General features: G+C 48.1%; 1 protein-coding gene across 1 annotated transcript in view; it reads right to left on the bottom strand.

Annotated features, from left to right (window-relative positions):
* Window positions 1-19,554, bottom strand: part of kif26ba (kinesin family member 26Ba) — a 285,786-nt gene that overhangs the window by 57,928 nt on the left and 208,304 nt on the right. The window contains exons 11-14 of the mRNA XM_078230644.1: window positions 11,871-12,077; window positions 8,534-8,627; window positions 5,138-5,400; window positions 766-949 (exon numbers count right to left, since the gene is read on the bottom strand). Of these exons, the coding sequence (XP_078086770.1) occupies window positions 766-949; window positions 5,138-5,400; window positions 8,534-8,627; window positions 11,871-12,077 (748 nt within the window). The remainder of the gene's footprint in view (window positions 1-765; window positions 950-5,137; window positions 5,401-8,533; window positions 8,628-11,870; window positions 12,078-19,554) is intronic.

Genomic DNA, 19,554 nt, shown 5'->3' with positions numbered 1-19,554 from the left:
CTTGGGTGACTGTGTGGAGTTCTCCCCGTGTCTGTGTGGGTTTCCTCCGGGTTCTCTAGTTCATACCCAAAGATGTGGGGGTTAGGTGGTTTGGCCATGCTAAATTGCCCCTTAGTGTCAGGGGAATTAGCAGCGTAAATATGTGGGGTTACGGGGATAGAGCTTGGGTGGGATTGTTGTCGGTGCAGGCCCGATGGGCCGAATGGCCTTCTTCAGTAGAATTCTATGATTCTATGATCCCCTCGATCCTAGAACTCCCTCTCTAACAGCACTGTGGGTGTACCTACATCACAGGGATTGCAGCGGTTCAGGAAGCCGGCTCACCACCACCTCCTGAAGGGGTGGTTGGGGACGAGCAGTAAATGGTGGCCTAACCAGCAGCACCCACATCCCGTGAAAGAAGGCAAAACATTTACACACTGAAAATCGCGTGTGGGCCTTTCTTGGTCCCGTTAAAAAGCTCCTCAAGAGTTGTGAAACAGGCTGTTAATCGGTTCCTCACTCCCTCCCCCTGACTTTGAGCCTGTCACAGAGGGATCGGGCACTGCCACCTATCGTCATAGCGCATCCATTCCTGCTCCAGCCCCCATAGACAACTGAAAAGCTCAGTCGTAGTCACCGCGTGCTGGGGTCTGGGTGGGGAGGGTCGATAGGAGCTGGGTGGCGGTGGGGGCGATATGTCCGGTTGCATCACCGATGCCACAGCTGGGACTTAATCGAGGGCCACAACCCCCATGACAGGACGGAGCAGGTTAGCAAGCTTACTTCCCCCCTTGCCGCTCTTCTCCATGCGATACTGGTAGATGTGCAAAGTGAAGAGCATGTGGGAGTTCCGCTGGTCCTCCTCATCGCACTCGGGCCTGCTGCTCCGCCGCGAGGCGATGGCGGCGTCCAGGAAGAAGGCGGCCTTCTCCGCCGTCGGAGCGCGGAGCTCGCTCTGGTTCTGGAGCTGCCCGGGAGAAAACAAACACAAACATATACAGAGCGGGAGGTCAGAAACACAGGGTCAACTGCTAGTGGCAACAAGCAACAACTTGTATTCATCGAACTCCCTCAACATGAGTAGAACGTCCCAAAGTGCTTCACAGACACGGGGACCAACTGCCGCCAGGTAATTAAAGGGGCACTTTGGCATTACCGCGGACCTGGCTGGGGTTGGGAGTTGCCTTCATAGAAGGATCATAGAAGCCCTTCAGTGCAGAGGAGGTCATTCAGCCCTTCGAGCCTGCACTGACCCACCCTTTTATCTTACCCAGGCAGTATCCCCGTAATTCCACATATTTACCCCACTAATCCCCCTAACCTACACATCCTGGGACACTAAATGATAATTTAGCATGGCCAATCCACCTAACCTACACATCTTTAGACTGCGGGAGGAAACCGGAACACCCGGAGGAAGCCCACGGGGAGAATGTGCAGACTCCACACAGACAGTCAGCCGAGGCCAGAATCAAACCCGGGTCCCTGGCATTGTGAGACAGCAGTGCTAACCACTGTGCCACCGTGCCGCCAGAGGTGTAAGGGCGGGGAGTTGCCAGGTGCATGCTGTGCACGCACAAAGCTCGAATATCGCAAGCGCTCCCGCCTCAAACAACCCGGGTCACAGCTTAACCAGTCCAATTACAGGACGGCCCCATAACACCCAGCAGAGTTGGTCACCCTGTCCACGGGAACAAACAGAACCTGACACCCGCCCGTAACTAAATATTCGGGCAGGAAACTTAACCCTCGTTTGGAAAGTTAGGAGGATCTGAGGTTTCATAGAATCATAGAATCCTACAATGTAGAAGGAGGCAACAAATGCGAGGTTATTCACTTTGGAAGAAATAATAGCAAATTGGATTATTATCTAAATGGAAAGAAATTACAACATGCTGCTGTGCAGAGGGACCTGGGGGTCCTTGTGCATGAGATGCAAAAACCCAGTCCGCAGGTGCAACAGGTGATCAAGAAGGCAAATGGGATGTTGGCCTATATCACAAGGGGGATAGAATATAAAAGCAGAGATGTCTTGCTGCATCTGTACAAGGCATTGGTGAGGCTGCAGCTGGAATACTGTGTGCAGTATTGGTCCCCTTATTTGTGGAAGGATATATTGGCCTTGGAGGGAGTGCAGAGAAGGTTCACCAGGTTGATACCGGAGATGAGGGGTGTTGATTATGAGGAGAGACTGAGCAGATTGGGTTTGTATTCGTTGGAATTTAGAAGGCTGAGGGGGGATCTTATAGAGACCTATAAGATAATGAAGGGGCTGGATAGGGTAGAGGTGGAGAGATTCTTTCCACTTAGAAAGGAAACTAGAACTAGAGGGCACAGCCTCAAAATAAAGGGGGGTCAGTTTAGGACAGAGTTGAGGAGGAACTTCTTCTCTCAGAGGGTGGTGAATCTCTGGAATTCTCTGCCCACTGAAGTGGTGGAGGCTACCTCATTGAATATGTTTAAATCACGGATAGATGGATTCCTGATCGGTAAGGGAATTAGGGGTTATAGGGATCAGACGGGTAAGTGGAACTGATCCACTTCAGATCAGCCATGATCTTATTGAATGGCAGGGCAGGCTCGAGGGGCCAGATGGCCTACTCCTGCTCCTATTTCTTATGTTCTTATGTTCTTATGAGGCCATTTGGCCCATCGAGTCTGCACCGACCACAATCCTGCACAGGCCCTATCCCCATAACCCCATGCATTTACCCTAGCTAGTCCCCCTTGAGGGAGGGAGGGGAATTACAGCTGAGTGTCCGAGCTGCTGAAGATTTTGCTGCCAATGGTGGAGCGATTGGCGGTGCTCAAGAGGGCAGGAGTGGAGGAGCGTCAAGATCGCCGAGGGTTGTAGGACTGGAGGAGGTGAGGTGAGGTGAGGACATTGAGGCATGAGGAATCAAGGATGAGAATTTTAAAAATCATGACATTACTGGACATTCCTGTTCTGACCAGCCCAGGAAAGGTGACTGGTCACGGCCCGACATGCACTCAGACTGATGCTGGGTTCAGCCATTTCAATGCCTGCCTCCATTGTGACATTCCCTGAGTTTCAGATTTTCACTGAGGCGGATGTGTTCCTGGAGGCCGTGTCAAACACAGCATCAGGTCAGACATTTCGTAAATCATGGGAGAAGCTGGAAGTGGAGTTGGGAAGACAGGGACATTTAAAAGGTGTTGACAATTTCAAATGTCATCATTACATGCTGTACGATAAGGTAAATATATTCTTAATGTGGTGATTGATCATTGGTCTTTGTCCTTAAAAGACAAGTGACCTTTAAATTGACCAGCATTGTGTGTGTAGTCAAATGCATTAAAGCACGTTCTCCAATGGATAAAATGTTCTTTTGCATTCGACTATGAATGTGTTATCGGGACTCTGAATTTTTACATTGATTTAAAGTCTCGAAATCTGTTGACCCTTTCAAAGGCTCCACTACATTCAGCTTTGCATGATTTGTTGACACAGCTGAGCAATAGAATCTCATTATCAATGCTCTACTGAGTTCCAAAAGCCACTGATGGATTCAGCTCAACAGGAATTGCTGACACAACTCTGAAGAGGACAGTCAGCTTTGTTTGAGTGACAGTTTTACGACTGATTAATAGTATATTTCTTTGTAGATGTTTTTTGAAAGGCTGTTTATTTTGACAGATTTATGAGCACTTAACAGGAGCATATTTTTCAAAATGGAGCTTGAATGGCTGATTGTTTATTTTGACAGTTTCATGAGCATTTCAAAGACTTCCCAGTGTTATCATAGGGCTCGTTAGTTCTGTCCATGATGGATACTGGGTGAGTGGATATGGAGGATATATGGGGGCTAGGGTTATGGAGAGGCTACAGGAGATATGAGGGGGTATAGAATATGCATGGGGGTTATAAAGGAGTTATGGAGGATGTATATGAGGTATGGAGGAGGTATGAGAGGGTGAGTGGGGAGTGGGTGAGGGCTGGGAGTCGTAACAGTCATGAATTGAACCTGATGTCCCAGCGAATGAAGGCAGGCCTTCGACGCTGCCAGCCTCAGTGTACCCTGCCTCTATTCTCACCTTGGGCCTATTTCCGGAGACAGCAGCCTTGACTCCAGCCCAACCCTGACTCCCTGGTGGGAAAGTAACATGTACGTGCAGGTTTAATACAGAGGTGGGAACACAACATCGGGAAATAGCCAAACTCTCAATTCCCAACACGAAAATCCAGGGAGCAGCTGAGGTAAATTCAGGATGCATTCAAGGGGAAACTGGGTAAACTGATGAGGAAGAAAGAAATAGAGGGATTTACGGATAAGGGAATGAAGAAGGATGGCAGGAGACTTAGTTGAATGGCGGCATGGTGGCACAGTGGGTAGCACTGCTGCCTCACAGTGCCAAGGACCCGGGGATCGATTCCTGGCTTGGGTCACTGTCTGTGTGGAGTTTGCACGTTCTCCCCGTGTCTGCGTGAGTTTCCTCCGGGTGCTCCATTTTCCTCCCACAGTCCAAATGTGTGCCAGTCAGGTTGATTGGCCAAGCTAAATTGCCCCTGAGTGTCAGGGGGACTAGCATTGTAAATATGTAGGGCTACGGGAATAGGGTCTGGGAGGGATTGTGGTCGGTGCAGACTCGATGGGCCGAATGGCCTTCTGCACTGTAGGGATTCTATGATAAACACCAGCATTGATCTGTCGGATTGTAAGGCCTGTAGCCGAAATTTAACATAATGGTCTCCATTGGTTAACATTCTGTCCAATGAGGAACTGAGTCATGTGGGCCAGGAACAATGTGCTTTGGTCCATGCTTGGTGTGTGAGGCATCAGCTGATCCTAGTCAGGGTGGCAATAGGGGTGCAACAATGAATCCTAAATGTTCCCAGCCCACCCGAGTGCTGGGGGAGAGAAGACGATCAGGCAGAGGGTGTCCTGCTCTTGATTGCTATCCAGTGCCCGTGTGGACATGCCTCGAGGCCGCAGCTGCAATAATCATCCAAGGTACCTTGACAACACTTCCTGTCTAGGCCCCCACATTAAAAACAGGCACTTGGCGGCCACCATTTTCAAAAGAAAAATGTTTTTGTTGAAGAAAAAGGCAACAAAAATAAAGATTTGGCAAGTTTGGGGACAGGCACCGGTGATCAAGCTTGCAGTTTTGCGACATATAAAAAGTATATTACCTGCATGCCGCAGATCGGGTCCTCGCAGAGGTAGACGCCAGGAGACTGGCCGTCCTGCAGACTGCCCGTTGCTACCTCGGACAGCAGGTCCTTCAGGTTTTCCTCCTTCCCCCAGACCTCCACCGCCGAGACTCTGACGGAGAACCGGGCTCCTGTCTTTTCTTTCCTCTCGTTGATCAGTTTGAAGAGCCACGAGATGGCACAAGGGATGATGCCAAGGTTCTGCATGGAGTCGTCCTTCCCAATCATGGTGTACGACTTTCCTGTCACATCACACCAAATGGAAACACTCCTGAGTTTAATTTGTAAGGCGGAACGGAATGACGGTTTGTAAATCAGATCTGAAGTCTGTGCAGACTACATCCGGACACAGTGAGCGGGATTTTCCGGCCGCGCTCGCCCCACAACCGGAAAATCCCGCCCGAGGTCAATGGACCTTTCCATAGCTCGCCCGCCCCCTGGCCCACTTCGATTCCCAGGGCGGGAGGGATGGGAAAATTCCCCCCAAGGGTCTTAAAGGTGAATGAAATGTGATTTTCGCATATACCTCAGCCTTGACACAAACTGCTTTTCAAATGACTCTTCCAGAGAATAATCATAACGGACTCGAAATATTAACTCTGTTTCTCTCTCCACAGAAGCTGCCAGACCTGCTGAGTTTATCCAGCATTTTCTGTTTTTACTTCAGATCATCAGCACCTGCAGGATTTTGCTTCTATTTCAGATCATTGAGTTTTGGAATGTGCTTCCCGGTGACTGGAGTTCAAGCACTCGGAGACCACCAGACTTCAGTGCACACGGTCCACGATTAGCAGCGCTCCCTTGGAGTCTAACCATCATTATATTTTACCTCTTCTTTCAGGAGATGGTGGCATGGTGGTAATGCCAACTAGGTTAGTGATCCAGAGGCCCCAGGCTAATATTCGGGGGAGTAAAGGTTCAAATCCCACCGTGGCAGCAGTTAAATTCAATTAGTAAAATCTGGAATTGAGAACTAGTCTGGGCGGAGAAGTGGCAGATGGACTTCAACCCAGATAAATGCGTAGTGGTCCATTTTGGCAGGTCAAATGGGATGAAGGAGTACAATATAAAGGGAAAGACTCTTCGTACTGTGGAGGATCAGAAGGACCTTGGGGTCCGGGACCATAGAACTCTAAAATCGGCCCCGCAGGTGGAGGAGGTGGTTAAGGTGGCGTATGGTGTGCTGGCCTTTATCAATCGAGGGATTGAGTTTAGGAGTCCAGGGATAATGATGCAGCTATATAAGACCCTCGTCAGACCCCACTTGGAGTACTGTGCTCAGTTCTGGTCGCCTCATTACAGGAAGGATGTGGAAAAGATTGAAAGGGTGCAGAGGCGATTTACAAGGATGTTGCCAAGGATTGAGTGGCATGCCTTATGAGGATAGGCTGAGGGAGCTCGGTCTTTTCTCCTTGGAGAGACGTAGGATGAGAGGAGACCTAATAGAGGTATATAAGATGTTGAGAGGCATAGATCGGGTGGACTCTCAGAGACTTTTTCCCAGGGTGGAAATGTCTGCTACGAGAGGACACAGGTTTAAGGTGCTGGGGTGTCGGTACCGGGGAAATGTTAGGGGGAAGTTTTTCACAGAGAGGGTGGTGGGCGAGTGGAAACGGCTGCCGTCAGTGGTGGTGGAGGCAAACTCAAGAGGGTCTTTTAAGAGACTCCTGGATGAGTACATGGGACTTAATAGGATGGAGGGTTATAGGTAGGCCTAGAAGGTAGGGATATGTTCGGCACAACTTGTGGGGCCGAAGGGCCTGTTTTGTGCTGTAGTTTTCTATGTTTCTCGTCTCAGTAATGGTAACCATTAGTTGTACAAAAGAAACCCCATCTGGTTCACTAATGCCCTTTAGGGAAGGAAATCTGTCGTCCTTACCTGGTCTGGCCTACATGTGATTCCAGAGCCACAGCAATGTGGTTGATTCCGTAACGGCCTAGCAAGCCAATCAGTTCAAGGATGGGCAATAAATGTTGCCCTTGCCAGTGATGCCCACATCCCACGAATAAAATTGCCTTGATAGCAATCTCACCTCCAAATATGGCAAATTATACTCAGGTTCTTGGGGTCGGACGGGGAGGGGGTAAAATGGGAGAGTGACGTACAACACTGGGCTTGCTGCTCAAGAACAAAGTCTTGCAAGGTCTTTGCAGACCTCCCGCCTTCAGAGCGGATTTCAATAACTCCCGGTTAGAGGGAACAGCCAAACGATGCACTCCAGTGAAGGGAAAAATCCAAACCTTTCTTTATCTTCCTGAAACCACTGGGTAAAGATCCCTCCAAAACACCCCCGCTAACTCGATGGTCAACCTCACCTCTCAGTAACTCGATTTTAAATAACTGGAAAGGACTTGTGGAAAAAAAGCCCCCTCCAGAATCATTTACTGGTCAGTAGATGAAGTAAAAGCTTTTAAAAGGTGTCGTAATTTGAAAGAGTGTGATTTGAAGAGCCTGCAGAAAAGACTGCAATTGGGTCTGATTGGTGGAACATTGCCATGGCTCCAATTACAATCCCTGGCCGGTTCTGTGGGCGGGGCTGGCATTCCGCGACTCAAGCAGAAAGGATTGTGGGAGCTCGACTTGCGCTCCCGAAATTCCTCGATTTCTTTTGTTGCGGTGCTTTGTCCAATTTCCCTCTTCCCCCTTTTATCTATGGAATGTTGGGAAAAGCTCCCTGAATTCTCCTTGCCATGGAAAGTCAAACACGTTTGGAAAAGACTCCCAACTCTTGATAGGCCAGGCTGACTGCTCCAAGGCTTGTGTAGCCCCCATGGAACGTAGACAGCCCGTAAAGGTTCAGGTCAAACCATTCACTGACATGAGAATGGATTGCTCTTAACCTGGTTTTAATCCCTCAGATTTGTGTTCTCGGTTTAGGTGAGTGGGGCGGGGAGTAGTTTCGGTTTTAACTTCCGTGGAGCACTGTCGTTGACCAAGTAGGATTGCCAACTGTGATTAAATATATTCCTGGAGGTTTGATCACATGACTTGCCCTCATGCTCCAGCCATTAGTCGGCCAACACAATCCATCCATGTGATCCACTGCCTTTCTACACCAATTGGAAAGCAAGGAGACTCATTACCCAATTGGCTGATGCTTGATTGGTGGCCGAATAGTTTCCCCCCCGCCCCACTCCCACCCCGCCTCCATTTTCAATATTCTTACTGAAGGTAAAGAGAAATTTTCAAACAAAATGACAAAAAAAAAACCCCCAATTATTTTTAATATCCCGGTGATTTTTCTCCACACTGCTGTATCCTGGAGATTGACATTTGATTCCTGGAGACTCCAGGCCCATCCTGGAGGATTGGCAACCCTGCTGGCAAGGTTGGACCCCCAGGTTGTGTGTCAACCAATTAGATTGAAAGCTTACCTAGCTTGGTGTGACCGAAACAGAACACACAGCCATCTGCTCCATTCACCACCGACTGGATGACCTCCGCGACTGTTCCTGCACAAACTTCAGCCTGTTGTGAATGAACAGAGCAGTTATGTGGAACTCATAGAAGAAAAACAGGCCATTCAGCCCCACTCTTCTCTGCTGGTGCTTGTTGCACTCGCAAGTTGGGGGTAGTGTGTTAAAGTGGATTGGGGACTGGCTATCCGACAGGAAGCAAAGAGTCGGAATAAATGGGTGTTTTTCCGGTTGGAGGAAGGTAACTAGTGGCGTGCCGCAGGGATCGGTACTCGGGCCGCAACTATTTACCATTTATATAGATGATCTGGAGGAGGGGACGGAGTGTAGGGTAACGAAGTTTGCAGACGACACAAAGATAAGTGGAAAAGTGAATCGTGTGGAGGACGGAGAAGATCTGCAGAGAGATTTGGACAGGCTGAGTGAGTGGGCGAGGATATGGCAAATGGAGTATAACGTTGAGAAATGCGAGGTTATACACTTTGGAGGAAATAATAACAAATGGGATTACTATCTCAATGGAAACAAATTAAAACATGCTACCGTGCAAAGGGACCTGGGGGTCCTTGTGCATGAGACGCAAAAGCCCAGTCTGCAGGTACAACAGGTGATCAAGAAGGCAAATGGGATGTTGGCCTATATTGCGAAGGGGATAGAATATAAAAGCAGGGATGTCTTGATGCACCTGTACAGGGCATTGGTGAGGCCGCAGCTGGAATACTGTGTGCAGTATTGGTCCCCTTATATGAGGAAGGATATATTGGCATTGGAGGGAGTGCAGAGAAGGTTCACCAGGTTGATACCGGAGATGAGGGGTTTGGATTATGAGGAGAGGCTGAGGAGATTGGGTTTGTACTCGTTGGAGTTTAGAAGAATGAGGGGGGATCTTATGGAGACTTATAAGATAATGCGGGGGCTGGATAGGGTGGAGGCGGAGAGATTCTTTCCACTTAGTAAGGAAGTTAAAACTAGAGGACACAGCCTCAAAATAAAGGGGGGTCGGTTTAAGACAGAGTTGAGGAGGAACTTCTTCTCCCAGAGGGTGGTGAATCTCTGGAATTCTCTGCCCACTGAGGTGGTGGAGGCTACCTCGCTGAATATGTTTAAAGCGCGGATGGATGGATTCCTGATCGGTAAGGGAATTAAGGGTTATGGGGATCAGGCGGGTAAGTGGTACTGATCCACGTCAGATCAGCCATGATCTTATTGAATGGCGGGGCAGGCTCGAAGGGCTAGATGGCCTACTCCTGCTCCTATTTCTTATGTTCTTATGTTCTTAAGTCTCCTCCTGCTCTATTTAATCTAACCCCGTCAACAGATCCGTCTCCCACTTATAGTGGAAGACGGAAGTGGAAATGACTAGGGTTGGGAAGCATTTTCCGATCGGGGCCAGTGTGATCTCCTGGACTCGTTTCGATCGCCTCAGGGGGTCGGAGAGGAATTTCCCAGATTTTTTTTTTCCCCCATATTGGCCCTGGGGTTTTTCACTCTGGGTTTTCGCCTCTCCCTGGAGATCACATGGTCTGGAATGGGGAGGTGGGGGTGAGTTAATAGGTTGTGATGAACAAAGCATCGTAGCTGTGAGGGACAGCTCGGTGGATAGGATATTGGTATGTAGATAGGCTGGAAAATTGGGCGGGGATCCTGGATTCAGGATTCAATCCTGGACCGGGGAGCGGCGCGGGCTTGGAGGGCCGAAGGGCCTGTTCCTGTGCTGTATTGTTCTTTGTTCTTTGTTCTTATACATAACTAGATTCCCCGTCAAAGCATCTAGACTAGCTTTATGATCAGTAATGTATGGTCCCTGTATTAGTGACTCACTGGAGTATACTGGTGAGGTTAAAACATTGGAACAGCGACCAAGCTACAAGATGCACGATTTACCAAGACTCTTTCGACAGCACCTTCCAAACCCATGACTGTTACCATCTAGGACAAGAGCAGCAGATACCTGGGAACACCACCACCTGGAGGGACCCTCCAAGACACTCACCATCCTGACTTGGAAATATATCGCCGTTCCTTCACTGCCGCTGGGTGAAAGTTGTGGAACTCCCTCCCTAACAGCACTGTGGGTGTACCTACACCACATAGGCAGCAGCGGTTCAAGAAGACAGCTTATCACCACCACCTTCTGAAGGGGAATTAGGGATGGGCAATAAATGCCGGCCCCATCAGTGATACCCACATCTTGTGAATAAAATTTCACTTTGCAGAGGGAGTGTGAAATATTTTTATATGGTGATGCCAGAGATAGGATATAGGCTATTGAGGTAGGTTTGTTCGATAGGGTGGAGATAGATAAATATTTTCCATGCGTAGAAGAGTTTAGGACAAGGGGAAAGGCCAGAATTATTCCAGGAATGAGGGATTTTAGCTCCAAGGTTGGGTTGGAGAAGCTGGGGTTGTCCTCCTTGGGGGCAAAGGGAGACTGAGGGGGGATTTGATTCAGGGGTACAGAATTATGGTAGGTTGAGATAAGGTAGTCAAAAAAAAGCTGTTCCTTTCGGCTGATGACACAAAGACGAAGGGATACAGATTTAAAGTTTTGGGTGAGATACGGGGGTTGCTGTGAGGAGAACACTGGTACGCGGCGAGCAATAACCACCTGCAACTCGCTGCCCACGAGTGTGGTGGATGTGGACATGATCAATGATTTTAAAAGGAAGTTGAATGAACACTTAATGGCAGTAAACCTGCAAGGTCTACTGGTTAGAGGAATGGAATTGATTGGATTGCTTCATGGAGAGCTGGCAGGGAATCGAAGGCCTGAATGGCCTCTTACACCAAAATCACCCCATGATTCTTATAATTCAAAATCTGAGATCAACAGATTTTCACTTGTTCAGCTATCGAGTGTATTCAAGGGTGAGGACCAACAGATTTTTGGATGTTAAGAGAATTGAGGCCAGGATGGGAAAGGGGAGAAGATTGGACATGATGTTATTATTGATATGGAGCAGGCTTCAGGGGTTGTATGGTCTGTACCTGCGCATCTTTTCTCTGTTCTTATAGGTAGCCGACGTAAATGGAGTTAAAATACCCAATCACCCAAGATCTCATTGAACGGCAGAACAAAGGTGGGGTTGGGGATGGGGCTACATGGCCTCCCCCTGCTCCACCCGAGTGGAAGCAGCCAAAAGAGACACCTAGAAACCTGGATGTACGGCGCACTAAACCATGTGCCCAATCCCAGATTACAAATGTAGCCTTGGAAACGGCGTGCGATATTGAGGGCGGTGTGGTACTTTCACCGCGGCGGTTACAACAGAACCGCGGGCACGTTGCACCTGACCTGCGAAGAGTCCTGCGGGAAGACAGCGTCAAAAGCGAACATCTTTGGTGGCACCAGGCCCCCTCTTTTCTGCGAAGAATTCTGGAGTCCGTTCACTGGGGGGTCGTACAGCGTGATCTGCTTTTTACGAGGGTCAACTTTGAAGAAGCAGCTGGATTCCGACAGGTCCCCAACGGAGGCCGAGCAGATCCGCAACATCACCTTCACCTGCCGGGGAGAGAAATAAAACATCCCGGTCACATTCCAAACTGGTGCAAGCTTTCAATACAACTTCACTCGTTTAATACCACTCATGTGACAGCACGATGAGTGTGTCTACAACACACAGACTGCAAGAAGGGAGTTCGCCATATTCTCCTCAGGGACAATTAGGGATGGGCAATAACTGCTGGTCTAGCCAGCCACTTCCAATCCCTGGAACAAATTTTTAAAAATTTACTTCACCCTTAAAGTTACAAAGCCAATGCTCAGAGTGGACCAGGCAAACCCGAATCCATTCCTTGCTTGCTCCAAAAAAAAATTCCAATTGACTCTAATTCATGGTCCCCACAAATTTAAAGTTTATTTATTAGCATCACAAGTAGGCTTACATTAACACTGCAATGTGAAAATCCCCTAGTCGCCACACTCCAGCGCCTGTTGGGGTACACTGAGGGAGAATTTAGCATTGCCGGTGCACCCTAACCAGCACGTCTTTTGGACTGTGGGAGGAAACTGGAGCACCCGGAGGAAACCCACGCAGACACAGGGGAGAACGCACAGACCCCACACAGACAGTGACCCAAGCCGGGAACTGAACCCGGGTCCCTGGCGCTGTGAGGCAGCAGTGCTAACCACTGTGCCACTGTGCTGCCAAGCAAGATCCAAATTGACAGGATAAAACATTGCACCACATCTTGGCTTGATCGGACGCTTGATCTTGGCCACAAAGCCGAGGTGCGATACACCGTGTTCATCTATAGGGCATGTCACTGCACTGAGTCTCCCTCCATCCCGCCAAACTGACCACTTCATCGCGAGGGTTGTCAACCCTTATAGAATCTTCAGGGTACATCCCAGGAGAAAAATCACGAGGGCATTAAGAATAACATTTAGTTCAGTTCCTTTGACCAGTCCTGCTCACACGGCCCAGAAATATTGGCAAACTGGGGAGAAAGTCGGTGTGTGACTGACAGTCAAACATTACCCAATCAGGTAATGAGGAGTTGTGGGGCTTTTCCATTGGCATGGGGAGGTCATGTGATCAAGCCTCCAGGAATAATATCCAGAGTTGGAAACCCTAACTACGTACAACCTGATCAGGCTAAAGGCAACTAACTGCCCACTTTCTAATTAATTTCTTTACCCTTTACCTTAAATTTATCAGCAAACCACCTCATTTCTATGTCTACCTACACACGGTGAGAAAGCGAGTGAGGGAGAAAGAGTGGGCGAGAGAATTTTGCCACTAATCAATAGCAACAACTTGCATTCATATAGTGCCTTGAAGGTGGTAAAATGTCCCAGGCTGCTAAAGAGGAGTGTTATCAAACAACATTTGACCCTGAGCTGCAAAAGGAAATATCAAGATATTCCCTCCCTAACAGCACTATGGCTGTTCCTACACCAGATGGATCCAGCAGTTCAAGATGGCAGCTCACTACCACATTCTCAAGAGCAATTCAGGATGGGTAATAAAGGCTGACTTCACTAGAGATTGCCAGATCCCATAAAAATAACTGGAGAGGATCTGGTCAAAGATGTTAGTTTTAAGGCGTATCTTAAAGAAGACGAGAGAAAGGTAGATACGGGAAGAGGTTGAGGGGAAAGGATCCTCAAGAGTAAGGTCCAGCTAGCTGAAAACAAGCTCGCCAGAGGGGGAGGAATTAAAGTCGGAGAGGCCAGAATTGGAGGAGTACAGAGTTCCCAGAGGGTTGTAGGGTTCAGGATTTGAAAAAGCAGGATTTGGAGAAGCAGCCAGCATAATTAAGGACCCCATGAACATAGAAACATAGAAAAATTACAGCACAAACAGGCCCTTCGGCCCACAAGTTGTGCCGAACACATCCCTACCTTCTAGACCTACCGATAACCCTCCATCCTATTAAGCTCCATGTACTCATCCAGGAGTCTCTTAAAAGACCCTATTGAGTTCGCCTCCACCACCACTGATGGCAGCCGATTCCACTCGCCCACCACCCTCTGTGTGAAAAACTTACCCCTAACATCTCCCCTGTCCCTACCCCCCAGCACCTTAAACCTGTGTCCTCTCGTAGCAGACATTTCCACCCTGGGAAAAAGCCTCTGACAGTCCACCCGATCTATGCCTCTCAACATCTTATACACCTCTATTAGGTCTCCTCTCATCCTTCGTCTCTCCAAGGAGAAAAGACCGAGCTCCCTCAGCCTATCCTCATAAGGCATGCCACTCAATCCAGGCAACATCCTTGTAAATCTCCTCTGCACCCTTTCAATCTTTTCCACATCCTTCCTATAGTGAGGCAACCAGAACTGAGCACAGTACTCCAAGTGGGGTCTGACGAGGGTCTTATATAGCTCGGACATTCTATCTTCCACCTTCTTCTGTTGAGAAAAAGATGCAAAAGTCTGAGGTCACGTACCAACCGACTCAAGAACAGCTTCTGCCCTGCTGCCATCAGACTTTTGAATGAACCTACCTCGCATTAAGTTGATCTTTCTCTACACCCTAGCTATGACTGTAACACCACATTCTGCACCCTCTCCTTTCCTTCTCTGTGAACGGCATGCTTTGTCTGTATAGCGTGCCAGAAACAATACTTTTCACCGTATACTAATACATGTGATAGTAATAAATCAAATCAAATCAAATTGATATAGAATCATATCTGACAGAGAAGGAGGCCATTCGACCCCTGGAGTTTATGCTGGATTTCCATGGAGTAATCCAGTCAGTGCCATTCCCCTACTCCATTCCTGAATCCTTGCAAGTTTATTTCTCACGAGTGCCCCTCCAATTTCCTTCCAAGATCATTCATCACCTTCGCTTCCACCATCCTTGTGGGCAATGAGTTTCAGGTCATTACCACAAGCTGTGCAAAAAGGTTCTTCCTCAAATCCCCCTGTATTTCTTACCCAAAACTGTGTCCCCCTCGTACTTATACCAGCCATTGCGAATAGTTTATCCTTGTCTACCTCATCTAAACCCGTCATGATCTTGTCCACCTCTATCAGATCTCCCCTCAGTCTCCTTTGCTCCAAGGAGAACAAACCCCAGCTTCTCCAACCTAATCCTGTAGCTAAAATACCTCATTCCTGGAACCATCCTGGTGAATCTGTTCTGCCCCCTCTCAAGGACCCCTGCATCCTTCCTGAAGTTTGCTGATCAGAACTGGACCCAATACTCTAGGGGCCTAACCAGAACTTTATAAAAGATTCAGCGTAACCTCCCTGCTTTTGTACTCAATGCCTCTATTTATCTCACCCAAGGTCCCATCTGCTTTGCTTACCAGTCTCCCAATATGTCCTGCCACCTTCAATGCACACGCACCACCAGATCTCTCTGTATCTACATGTTCTTCTGAACTGTACTATTCACATCTATACTGGGCGCAGGAATGGTGTTGAGTTTGACCGCTGGTGTTAATGTGAAGGGGGCTTTGTGGCGTCCCTGCCTCTGAGCCAGAACCTCCAGGTTTTAGTTCCATTTCAGGATCCAATGGCGATGGAAGGTGTGTCCAAAACATGGCCACAAATCCTTTCAATACACCAATGGCAGATAGTCTACAGGGCAATCTCTAGGGCAGCCACGCTTGATGTAGAGTGGTCCTCCCCTCAATCTATAAGTGACAGGCTAGCGACCTGTCCAGGAAAAACTAGCTGTGGAAATAGGTAAGCATGTGTGCTGTCTGTCTAGTCTATGAGTCTATGATTAGACATGGCAAAGCCTCAAAGTCTCCTAGTGATTGAACTGGGTTGGGGGTGGGGTGGGGGGGGTGGTGGGGGGCGGTGCGGGTGGGGGTGGGGGTGGTTCTTCACCTGCTGTTTATGAAAACCCCAAGTTCGGGACCCCAGGCTGGATTTTCCGACCCTGCCCCAGGGTGGGTCAGGGGCAAGACCTCCACCTGACCTGGCCACGACTCCGAATGGTTGCTTTCTTGGGGCCACGGTACAAAAGTACAGAACTGTTTCCAAGTGGGATCACCAGCTGCAAGAGGCTGCCCGCCATCGGCTGAGAGGAAAGGAGTGGGGAAATTCCGCACTCCAGGAGGTGGAGTTCAGCTTGAAGTGGGGTTGGCGTTCCACAGATTGTGAGGCAGCTCCCGTGTCAGCCTCGGTCTGAGCCTGGGGGGTGTGGGATGATGGTGGCAGTGGGGAAGGGATAGGGTGGTGGTGGCTTTGTGGGGGGAGGACATAGTGCTGGGGTGACGGGGGGGGGGGGGGGGGGGGGGGGGGATTGATTGGCAAGTCAAAACCTTCTCTTCACCTCGCGAGCTCCCATCAGCAGGAATGAAAATCACTTGACAATTGCCCCGAAAAAAAGTCGGCCATTTGCAAATTGGCTGCTGTGTTTCCAACGTGCCACAATAACATCCATCATCAAAAAAACCCATCATTCACTGCATCATTGACCATGAAGTGCCTTGGGGTGTCCGGCAATTCCTTCTTTCAGAAGTCTCCCTGTCATAGAAATAGGAGGAGGCCATTCGGCCCTTCAAGCCTGCTTTGTCATTCATGGCTGATCATCCAATTCAATAGCCTGATCCCCACCTTCCTGCCACCTCCCCCCCCGCCACTCCAATATCCCTTTGATTCCCCTTCGGCTCAAGTGCTAAATCTCATTCCTTCTTGAAAGCAAGTCAGCGCGATCAGGAGAAGGGCGAGTGGAGAGAAAAGGACAGGGCACAAGTCAGCAGAGAGGAAATGACTTGTGAGAGACAGGACTGTGAAATGCTATCAAAGGAAACAGCGGAGAACCCAGGCTGCTCTTTAAAAAGCCCTAACATTTAATACCTCTCGGTCCCAGCTCACTGACTGAGATGAGAAACAAAGGGAGTAGATTAAGAATTCCCTCCTCATGCCTCACTTCCTGACTGTCCTTTTCCCTTCTTCCAGACATTATACTTCTGTAATTAAATAGCTTAAATCAGTTCCAGTAAAGATGGCCACTCATGCCCGCTGCCAGAAGCTGGCCTTCTAGTCCTGCGCCAAGGCACCAACTCACACCCTCTCCTGTTGAGTATAAAGGACCCTTGTTTTCACTGTGCCCGTCGCTCAGCGATAATGAGTCACGAGCGTGTCTGCAAAGCCTGCAACTTAGGAAAATTCTGACGTGACATTTAAACCCAAGTACTCGCTCACACACGCTTTCCCTGGAAAGCAGAGACTTTGAGGTGTCTTAATTGAAACGAGGGCAATTTGCCCAGATCACAGTTAGTCCGGGCAAATTATCCACCCTGAAACGCCGCTCGGATACCCAAGTTGAAAGTTTAGGAAGTTGGAAGTGAAGCGAAGAGGGTCACGGAATTGGAGGGCAAGGTACCAGAAAAGGCCTTTGAAGTGAAGAATATTAATGGGTTGAAGGAGCAATTGTACGTATGTTTGGAAAGGGATGGGCTTGAGCATAGTGTAACAAAGTGCCTCGGCACAGCAGCGTCCTGTGTGAAAAATAGAACGGCTTTGTTGAGGCCTCACAACCATTTCCTGTTCTTAAAAATCCTTATGTTCCCACACACTGCCAAACTTCCATTTGCTTCTTACAATAAAGTCCTATGAAGTGACCGTGCCTGCTGCATCTCTGGGCTCCCCTCGCCCACTTTAATAACCTCTGTGTACCTGGAGGCAGATACCGCCTCGATTAATCACTGCCAGGGGTTCACAGGAAGAACCACAGCTTAGAAGTTGCTGTCTGCACGTTTAGCACGTAATGAAGCAATTTGATGTTCATAAGGTAATGTAAAGGCATGATATACTTAATGTAGCAACATTATACTTAATGTGGCTGTATAATATACTCAATGTAACTATATCATAAACTTAATGAGGCTGTATGATATACTTGGGACCGCCCCCCCGCCCCCCCCCCCCACCCCCCCTCTGCCTCCCTCCCCCATTCCCTTATCCCAAGACAGGCTGGTCAACCTTCAACCACCGGGAATTCCATCACGCAAACCAGCCTCCCATCCATTGACTCTGTCTCCACTTCCCACTACCTCGGAAAAGCAGCCGGCATAATCAAGGACCCCACGCATCCCGGACATTCTGTCTTCCACCTTTTACGGTCGGGAAAAAGATACAAAAGTCTGAGGTCATGTACCGACCGACTCAAGAACAGTTTCTTCCCTGCTGCCATCAGACTGTTGAATGGACCTACCTTGTATTAAGTTGATCTTTCTCTACACCCTAGCTATGATTGTAACACTACATTCTGCACCCTCTCCTTTCCTTCTCTATGGACGATATGCTTTGTCTGTATCGCTTGCAAGAAACAATACTTTTCATTGTATACTAATACATGTGACAATAATAAATCAAATCAAATCAAAACCATAGTAAGACTAACACATGCTCCATGCTTTCATCCCTGAACTAATTTTATTTACAGCCCCTCAACTGTAGCAGCAGAGAAGAAAATATAACAAACTGATCAGACCTTGCAATATACTACAGTCCCTGCTCACTTAAAAAAATACAATTATTGTGACATTAGTGTACCTTTAAGAGATTTTTTTAATATCATGTTCTCTGCAGCTCGTAGCCTTAGCTGATATCATTGTTGCTGGACTGTCTACGAGAATCCTTTTATTATTCCTTAAGTGGCTTAAATGGATCTTTTATTAAATGGGAGCCTCAGGTACTTTCCGAGATTAGTTTTTATGACCCTGCATTCTTAGGAGGTAAACTGGTAGGCAGGTCAGGTGACAGGAGCTCTTTTATTTTCAGTTCCGAGCTGCAGGCTAATTTTTAGAAGGGACAGCAAGCTGAAAAGAAGTGTTTCTCTCTCTCTCCCTGTTTTATTTGGAAATTCCGCTGGTTATCTGAAAACGAGGTCTTGCCTTCCTGGAGTAGAAAATCTGCTGTTGGTGGTTTGACCTGGGGTTCTGAGAAGCTGTTCTGACTTCAAACTACCTCCCCCGGCAGCAAACTCCAGGCACCCAGAATCCTCTGTGTAAAAAAACTTGCCTCGTACATCTCCGGTACTGTTCTGTGACTCTATAACTTAGTAAGAAGTTTAACAACACCAGGTTAAAGTCCAACAGGTTTATTTGGTAGCAAATAATTTGGTACCAAATAAACCTGTTGGACTTTAACCTGGTGTTGTTAAACTTCTTACTGTGTTTACCCCAGTCCAACGCAGGCATCTCCACTTCATGACTCTATAACTTCCCAGAATACAAAATGACTAAACTATCAATGATAATTTTACAGGTTGGGTTGCATATTTGTTACTATAATCACATAAGCATATTTTCCTGAAACTGCCAGAGATATTTACATTGTTGTCCCCCCAACATCAGTATGGATCTAAGAAAAATATCGCTTGACAAGTAATGAAGGGAACAACTTTTCTCCTCTTCCTTCCGACAAATGTTCAAGTTAAACATATTTAGCTTCTTTCTATTTCTATCTGGGTATTTCTTTCATTTCATTAAATTTCAACGTCCATTGGGAAGTCTTGTTGAAGTTGTACAAGACATTGGTAAGGCCACATTTGGAATACTCTGTA

Source organism: Mustelus asterias, chromosome 15, assembly GCF_964213995.1.
Source record: "Mustelus asterias chromosome 15, sMusAst1.hap1.1, whole genome shotgun sequence".
NCBI classification, from domain to species: domain Eukaryota; kingdom Metazoa; phylum Chordata; class Chondrichthyes; order Carcharhiniformes; family Triakidae; genus Mustelus; species Mustelus asterias.
This window is presented reverse-complemented; position numbering and strand designations above follow the sequence as displayed.